The sequence below is a fragment of the Macrosteles quadrilineatus genome, unplaced genomic scaffold, assembly GCF_028750875.1.
Source record: "Macrosteles quadrilineatus isolate MER2022 unplaced genomic scaffold, UCM_ALF_1.0 Scaffold_1__1_contigs__length_201487025, whole genome shotgun sequence".
NCBI lineage: Eukaryota > Metazoa > Arthropoda > Insecta > Hemiptera > Cicadellidae > Macrosteles > Macrosteles quadrilineatus.
This window is the reverse complement of record NW_026542594.1, coordinates 61,584,762-61,593,527: the sequence shown is the minus strand read 5'-3', so window position 1 is coordinate 61,593,527 and position 8,766 is coordinate 61,584,762. Positions and strand designations below refer to the sequence as shown.

General features: G+C 41.5%; 1 protein-coding gene across 3 annotated transcripts in view; it reads left to right on the top strand.

The window, feature by feature from the left end:
* The first annotated feature begins 796 nt into the window (after nucleotides 1-796).
* LOC128983288 (dehydrogenase/reductase SDR family member 4) overlaps nucleotides 797-8,766 on the top strand; it is a 47,267-nt gene continuing 39,297 nt past the window's right edge. For all 3 annotated transcript variants that reach the window (XM_054402531.1, XM_054402532.1, XM_054402530.1), the window contains exons 1-2: nucleotides 797-1,154; nucleotides 6,387-6,564. In XM_054402531.1, coding sequence (XP_054258506.1) covers nucleotides 1,012-1,154; nucleotides 6,387-6,564 — 321 coding nt within the window. In that variant the 5' untranslated portion in view covers nucleotides 797-1,011. The remainder of the gene's footprint in view (nucleotides 1,155-6,386; nucleotides 6,565-8,766) is intronic.

Genomic DNA, 8,766 nt, shown 5'->3' with positions numbered 1-8,766 from the left:
ATATAAAGCCAAAAGTACCCATGAACTTTTGAGAAAACTACAAGTCACACCCCCATAAACCATAAACTTAAAATGTTCGTCATGACGAGAAAAACCTTGCGCAAAACTATCCATTATTTCATAAATCACCCTTTAAGGTCGTAATTTCTTTCCAAAGGGAACTTTCCTTATACATAATGTTAAAAAAAACCTCAGCTGTCTTTATTTGTATGTTATTCTTTCAATGTATTTCCTTATTAAAATCAGGTGTAATTATTTGTTTGTATTTCTGTATTCTGTTTTGTTTATTCAAGTTTAACTTAACCAATCAATAATTTTATTAATACTTATGAATTAAAACGGGGTGGGTGAAGCCCGTGGGTAACAGCTAGTATGCTTTAAAACCTTTTTTCTCAGCTTATGTGCATCGCAGGGAAAATCTACGCATACTGTTAGAAAGATAGTTTCCTGTGGATGTGCAGAATGCCTTTATAAATTAAAATACAAAAATAAGCACAAAATTATAAGTGCTTCGCTCAATAATATAAATGGGGTATTTGCATTTTTGTGACTATAAAATGTTAGAGAAATTGTGACATAGTTTATAATTTTTCGTGTAAGTATGGCGGTATGGCATAGCTTATAACTGATCCTATGCCACATTTTCAAGATTATAAGCTATGGTACAAATTATCAATTATAAGCTATGCTATTATAAGGTATGAGATCAATGAGATCCCACCCACAGCTGATATGACATGTCACGACCCCTTAGCGAAGAGAAGAGGAACGAGGAACTCAAATGTCAAATCAGCCAGCAGCCAGCAGAAAAAAACCCGTAAACAAAACAAAAATCAAGGCAAAGGCACATCTTCTTAGGCTACAATCAACAAAATCACAAACAAAACAACTCACTACTCAGACAGAACAGAACTCACCTACTCACCACAACACAACTCGAACTCTATACAACTTTCCTCTTACTTAAACCGTCTAAGCTTTAGCTGCCGCACTCCCACTGCCCGCAGTAAAATGTTTAGTAGTGTTTACCAAACCCACCTCTTTACATTGAGAAATTCGGGAACTAAATTGTCCAGTATGAGTAATAAATACAGTACTGCTCCTATTTCAAGGCTGAAAGGAAAAGTTGCAATTGTCACTGCATCTACTGATGGGTTAGTATACAAGGCTTAAATTAATAGCTTAACCACTTAACGATTTAACTGAAACTGGTTATTTAAGTTAGTTTACGATTTAAACATGTAGTAAGAAAAACTAGTCCTATTTAACCTAGTTAGCCTAGTTTAGTTTTTAGTTAACAATTTAAATGACAATCCTCAAAATCTAATTTGCCAAATTTGAAATTTGGATGCTACCCAAGTAGGCCTAGCCAATTATTTATTCGATACCGTGTTTAAAACTGTAATATTTTATCCAGGCCTAAGTCCAGCTCCTCATGAGTGAAGAGTGGGACATCGTCCATCATCTCAAACTCACGCAGTGGGCGCAGAATATGATCCGGAAAAAGGGATTTGACAACCCTCTCCATAGCGGCCCCCTCCATGACGGAAGGTGGAGAGCGAGTTGTGAGTTTTTGGGTTACTAGTTTGTAACCCAGGCCCCACGGGTCGGAATCGACATCATCCCTTAGTGTTTTCCAGCAATTGTGTTTGCTCCGGTTGATGGCCCGGCGGAGAGACTTCCTTGCCACCTTATAGCTCTCCAGCTTACGGCGTCTATCCAAGGGTGCCCTGGCCCTAGTAGCGAGTCGTCTAGCTCTCAAAGCAGCTCGGCGCAAATCCGCGATCTCTGCAGTCCACCAGTATACGGGTCTCCTATCGCAACGGAGTCTCTTGCGGGGAATTGACTCATCACAAGCCGAGGCAATCAGCCCCATCATCGATGTAACTATAGCCTCTGCATGAGCCATGCCAGGTGTGGCAGGCACCGCTGGCACTCCCCGCAGGATGGCCTCGGTGAATTTAGCCACGTCCAGGTTTTTTGGTGTTCCACCGAACGGGCACTTCCCGAGATGCAGCAACTTGTCTCGGGAGGCGATCTAAGACATCGAAAATAATGTATTGATAGTCGCTGGCCGTATAATCCTCCAAGACTCTCCAGGCTGTGATCCTTGGCAGAAGAGACTCAGATGCGAGGGTTATGTCTGGGATCGTTCCCCTCATCCCGGGTCGCCGGAACGTTGGCGTGTTGCCCTCGTTGATTACAACGAGTCCGGCCCTGGCAGCAAAGTCCAGGATGTACTTCCCCCGGGAATTAGTGAGGGTCAGTCCCCACTCAACGGCCCTAGCATTGAAATCACCAGCCTCGACTACATGCCCAGTGGTGTCGTGCATGCTCTCTTCCAAGTGGTCTATCTTCTCGCGGAAGTCATGGATAGCCTCGTTAGGGGTAAGGTAGACACTGTAGTAGGTGACATCCTTGCACCGAACCCAAACAAATCTACGGCCCTTTCCATGACCCTGCACTTGCACTTGAGCTGTATTAGGCACCCAGAAAGCAGCAGTACCAAGACTATCGGGGAACCAAGAGGGTGGGACCCTATTCCGGTACTGGTACTACTCGCTGACCAAGAGCGCGTCGACACCGTGTTCGAGGGCAAGCTGACTGAGAAGCGCGTCAGCTGTCCTGGATCGCCCAAGATTACATTGGAGTATTCTTATTTTCGTGGGTGGGCTTTTGCTTGCTGGAGCGCAGCTTTAAAAGCGCTGCACTGCCCAGACCCAGCTATATGTTTGGTGTTTTTGTCCACGAGCCCATTTTCCTTACAAAGAAAGCAAGATTCGACTTGGCAGTCCCTACGAGCGTGACCCACCCCTCCGCACCGGACGCAGTGCTTGCCTCGGTCGGGCCCCTTGCAATTTCGGGAGGAATGACCGAAACCGAGGCACCTAAAACACCTGGTTATTTCCACCCTCCGTCTGAGCCTGCAGTTGACCCAACCGACCCTCAAATGCTGGAGTGCCAACACCTTACTAGCGTGTGCGTCTGCCATTTCGGCGACCGCCATCCGCTGCTGGTTTCTATTTGCTTTTGTGAGAACAGCCGATGTTCCGGCAAGCTCGGGGACTGCTTCCTTTAACCCTCCCAGTGTTACTTGACGAAAATTCGACAAGCAGCACACTTTGTGTAGGTAGTGTTGCTTGTAGATTTTTCGACACGCAGACATCGTTTACGGCGAAGGCTCTATGACTGACTGAATCGGATTGAACTGGATCGAGTTAGGTATCGTTCTTTCCGTTATATTCTAAGCTTTCTCCAGAGGTCTGTCTCAGCGCTGTATGTTCTCCGAGCCGATCGTAATTGTAGCAGACAGCTGACGTGCGTGTATTTGTAAACAGCTAGGTTACCCTTGGACCGATGACTGATGTGTTTTATTACGTTTATCATTGTTTTAGTGTTAAAAATCAAAAGTAGTGATATACGTGGTGCATTATAAGAAGATTTAAGTGGTTTTGAAGTGCTGGTTGATGATCCTGAAGAAGTAGGTAGTGATATTGATGTAAATTATCAGCCAGATTCCTAGCTATGGTTAGGCTATGCATTCTTAGCTAAACGCTATGTACTGAAATCTGTTTTTTGCCCATAACTTATTTATTTGCAAATCTACTTCCTTATATTATTATATATTTGTAATCCTCATAAAATTTAGAACAAAGTGGCTATTTTCAAATATTTATAGGCCTATAATTTATACAATTTCATTGAGCGCAAACTTATTTTTTTTTCAATTTTTCCAAAATAATCTTTTTTTTTACCTAAAAAATTTTTTTGAAACAAATAAAATCCTTATGTTTTATGTATGATATTGAAGCCCACGATTTTCCAAACAAAATGGTGTATAGAACATTAGAATTAACATTGTTTTAAGCTTCTCAGATCCGTTTTAATAAAACCTTGCAAATGCGCCAAAAATAGGTGGACATTAAGGCCTAAACTATGGACACTTGGAGGGTTAAGGCCTCAACCACCTCACTCTCTGTCGACACACCATCTATGTCCCGAACCTCAACTGACGTTTTAGGCTCGAGTGCACGGACGGTGCCCTGGCCTTCCACGGCTGCCTTTAGTTCAGCAGCAAAAGCGGATTTGTCCTTTGACTTAGCCAGTTCAAGGAGGACGTCCCCGCCCCGGGTTTGCCTAATCGACCGCACAACCGTATCGAACTGCTCCGGCTTAGCTTTAGCCTTTATTATACCCAAGACTTCAGCGAATGATCTCCCCCCTGAGGGCTTAACCAAGATTGCCTCCGTCCTGGGCTTTTTTGGCCGCGACCTTTTAAGAGCGGGGGCCAAACCGGGCCTAATTTGGGCAACGTTTGTTAGTTGCTCCTTTACCGCCACATTTTTCTTGGAGGTGACCTCCGCCCGCCTCTGCTGCCTCTTCTCCTTTCGGGTAAGACGCTTTTCCCATGCAGCCCCAGATGGTGTCCCAACGACTGATCCCTTACGGGAGCTTCCCCTAAGAGGGGTCAGGGGTTGCTGAGGTTGCAGACGCTTTGTTGGGAAAGCAGCTACATCAGGGGAAGACCTGGGCCCGGCAGACAAAAGGTCTGTCTGGGTAGCCTTAGCCTTAATTTTAGCTCTTGTGGTCTGCACAGCCTCTTCCTTTTTTGGAGGGCTTTCCGTAGTGGATGGCCTTCTGCGTTTCTTGGAAGGCAACGCCCTGTCGTCGGGCATAGACACTACCTTCTCCGCAGTCTTCTCCATGGCCGCCTTGCTTACCAACCGGCAGGCAAAAACGAATCCAAGGTCATCTTCTAGCTTGGCCATGCCATTTTTGACCACTTGGTTAACAGCTTTCTGGGTCCGAAAGGTGTCCAGCATAGCTTTAATGGTCTCCTCCATGTCTCGAAGCCGGGTTTCGATGCTACTCTCTGCGTCAAGGTATTTCTGACGCAGAAGCACCATCCCTGAGCTCTCCGACTGCAACGTTGTTGTAAGGTGTTCCTCCAACAGCCCTTCACCAGACTTGAATGCTGGCACCGATGGAGGGGAGACAGTCGCTCCCTTTACCAGCGAAGGTGCCAACGATATATTTTCTACCGTCAGAGGGGGTGACCTTGAAACACACCCTCCCCTCTTAAACGCCTTCTCCTCTGACTGCTTGCCAAGCAAGCCCTCCATGCTACCTGAGGTTGAAATAGCCATAAAAATGTTTGCCAGCGCATCGTACGGCAAGGGACGGCTGGAATATCCAGGAACGGGTATACCCTCGGCGACGTAGCCCCTACCCCAGTTCCCTGGGGCCCGGTCCCGTTTGCCTAGTACCGAGAATCCTGACGTACCAGGGGTAGCCCGTGGCAGTGCAGAGCCCGACCTCTGCACCCATGCCGCACTACCTGACTAGGGCCCGAAGGGGCTGGTTCCTGACGACACACCAGAGAGGTCCCATCGGCAGTGCGAGGCACAAAACAGCCCTTTTGCACAGAAAGGCACTCCCAAGGCTCAATAGCGCACGCCGGTCGAAAAAGAAGAAAGGAAAACACCCAAACCGGGGTTGAAAAGAAGAAGTGTAAAAAGGAAAGATGAATGATTTCGAGGTACAAGCCAAAGGTAAGAAGCAAACTTGGCCTCAGAGAAAGTTGGGAGCATAAAGAGAAGGATCTCTCACCCCCTGTTAGTCGCCTTTTACGACAAGCTGAGGGAGGCTGCAGTCCTATTCTAACCCGGTACCGCACGGGGAAACCCATCAATACTTAGCCTAGATACAAGAGTTATTGATTGGATTTTATGTTGGGCCTAACAAATTAATTAAGAATTCCCAGAAAGGTTAGACCTAATTGTGATTTATTATTGTCATTACTATTTAATCAATTAGGAGTTAACCTAGTTGGATTAAGCTAGGTTAACTTAGGTCAGTTTTCTTTTTATTTTTGTTTTCCTAGCCTACATAAAATATGTAAACTTGACTTAAAAGTTAGCCTAAGTTATGTTACATGAAAACATTAAAGGCCTTTGATATGATAAAAGTGGATTAAGTTAACTTAGTCATAGATTGATAAAATTCAAAATAAACTGATAAGCTTGTTTTGGATTGATATTACGATATAGTTAAACTTATAAACAATTGTTTGCTTGGATTTTTTACACCGCCTTCAGGCTGAAGTTACATCTTGTACTGACTCCTTCTAACCCTGGTCGACATTCTACTCTTCTACAAACTTCAATAAATCAGTGGCTAAAATAATTTAACCTTTTACTTACCGTATACACCTTGTTCATTGAAATCTCTTTATCGTAGCCCTACTTAAGTTAATGTGTTTGTTTTACATTCAGTTCAAACTTTCAGTCCTAATAACTTAATAAATGCCTTGAAAAATCTAAATTTCATCCCAAGAAAGTTGACACCTAAAACTACTTACATTAGCCTACACTTGTTGATTACAGAATTGGTTTCGCTATTGCTAAACGCTTGGGAGCTGAAGGAGCTAGTGTTGTTGTTAGCAGTCGTAAAGAAAAGAATGTAAACGAGGCTACTAAGAAACTTAAAGATTCAGGCTATTCAGTTGCTGGAACTGTATGTCATGTGGCAAAAAATGAAGATAGAAAATTGTTGTTTCAAACTGTAAGTACTGTACCCACTGCATATTATTCTAATAATTTGTATGAGGTACATACCTTCCAGGATAAAGCCTTAATAATCAATAAGCTGCCCCCAATTGTTGTCCTTGGGGTACCAGTTGTACTCAGGTCAAAATACAGCTTGTTCAAAAGAGGGGTGCGGGGCATGTGGGCATGTGGAAATTTAATTGTGTAGACAATAGACAGTATACTTTATTTGCATGTTCAATGTAAAGAGTACAGTGTCATATGGTATTTACAGGTGGTTAGTTGATTATAAGAACAGATCATATTTTTAAGTCATGTTTGGATGGATTCCTTTTCAGTGTAGAAGGGTCTTTTCAGCAGCCAGTTAAAGTTTTTCTTGAAGGTACCGGTAGTTGAATTCTTAAGTTGTTTAGCTCCTTTATAGGATGTTTTATTTCAGCAAGTGATAGGTAGCTTATGGAAGGGTGAAGTCTGATGCATGTCTGGTGTTGTGATGGTCGAAGCCCTTTTTAGCGAATTTCCCATATAGGGAATAAACTATTACCATAGTACTCAATGGTAAGACCTGGACCCGGGACCGATTTTCTTTTTAGTTTTGAGGTCCCTAGAGGCCAAAAACACAACCGTTAAAATTCATATATATATGTGTGTGTGTGTCCGTTAGCACGATAACTCGAGCAAAAATGATCCTATTTTGATGAAATTTGGTATAAACGTGTACACCTACATTTATTTGAAAGAGTTTGTGAACCAGCATGATCGGACCATGTGAATGGGGGTTTTTGGGGGTTTTATGTGGTAAAAATTGGTTTTTCTCATTTTTGACCCTAAAAACATAAAATTTGCAATTTCTTTCCAAACGATTTTGTAGAGCTTAAAAAACAAATAATTTAGTATATTGAAGCGTTATTATGTGCCTAATGGTTACAGAGAAAATTTAAAAAAATGTAAATTTAAAATGTTCACGTTATTTTATGGAGAATAAGTAAACAGTTGTTGTTTGCTTGTTTATGACCATATTTTGATCACATTATTTCATACTTAACTATTAACATTTTACAAAAAAAAAAAAAAAAAAAAATTATCCTCCCTGTTGCAGCAAACCTAGTGTACTTGTTAAAGGTCTCAAATTGAAGATATGCATGCACAGATTTTCCATAAAGCATTGGCATATATTTATCTATAATCCCACTCGGCATATACATCAACGACATTTGCTCCCCATGTATTTCTTATGGGAGTTAATTTCGTTTTTCTTTCCGAGTTTCTTTGGCTCTTCTACCTGACTGATTTTCATGATTGAGCTCTCAAATTTGAATTCTTACTTTAATAAATTAAAGTAAGCTAAACAATGTCGTAAACTGAATAAAACATCTTGAAAGTAATCTTCTATACAACAAACAGCTCTCTGAATGTAAAATTAAACTAAAAGAGGAGATAAGTCATCTTGAATCTCTTCTAATTTAAGAAAGATGTATTTCACCAGTTATATAATTCTATAATCCTATACATTTTGGTCTAAGAACCTTCAGTGAAATACCGGCTTTCATTTAAGCTATTGGCTTTGACTATCAATACAACTTCAGTATCCAATAGTCAATGCTATTAGTTTTTCAAATCGAACGAGTTTCAAGCAAACACAAGGTGAACAACCAACATAAAAATAATTTTTCATAAAGTATTTCTATGATTACAAATCAATAACATCAGTAGTATTGTTCAGGTTTTTTTTATATGTTTTAGATTCAAATTAACACGTTCGCCGCGGTCATTGCCACAGACTGAGGTATACATTTACATCTTACACATAGACCGGCTGTCACTTGGTTAACAGTACACACAGACCACGGGTGAAAACCTGTAAAACAGTGATCATTTATATTGTAATGTGCTACAATCGTGTTTGTAAATAATGTATTCTTGTTTTTTGTATTTTTTATAACCTTTTGTAATGTCGCATATTTGCGACGCCCGGTCTACAGCAAAGACAATAGTGAAAATTATCATAGTTTTCTTGAAATAGACCAAACGTCGCATATATGCAACAGTTTATTTGTGTTTTGAGGTAAAAGAAAGTAAAAAAGACAGATTATTCAAGAACAGTTTATAACTGTACAAATATAAAAGCTACAGAGAATAATGCAGCATAAATACTGCATACATACATATGGTGATGCAGAAAAGTAAAGACCAGTTTTTCCAATTATCATATGACGTC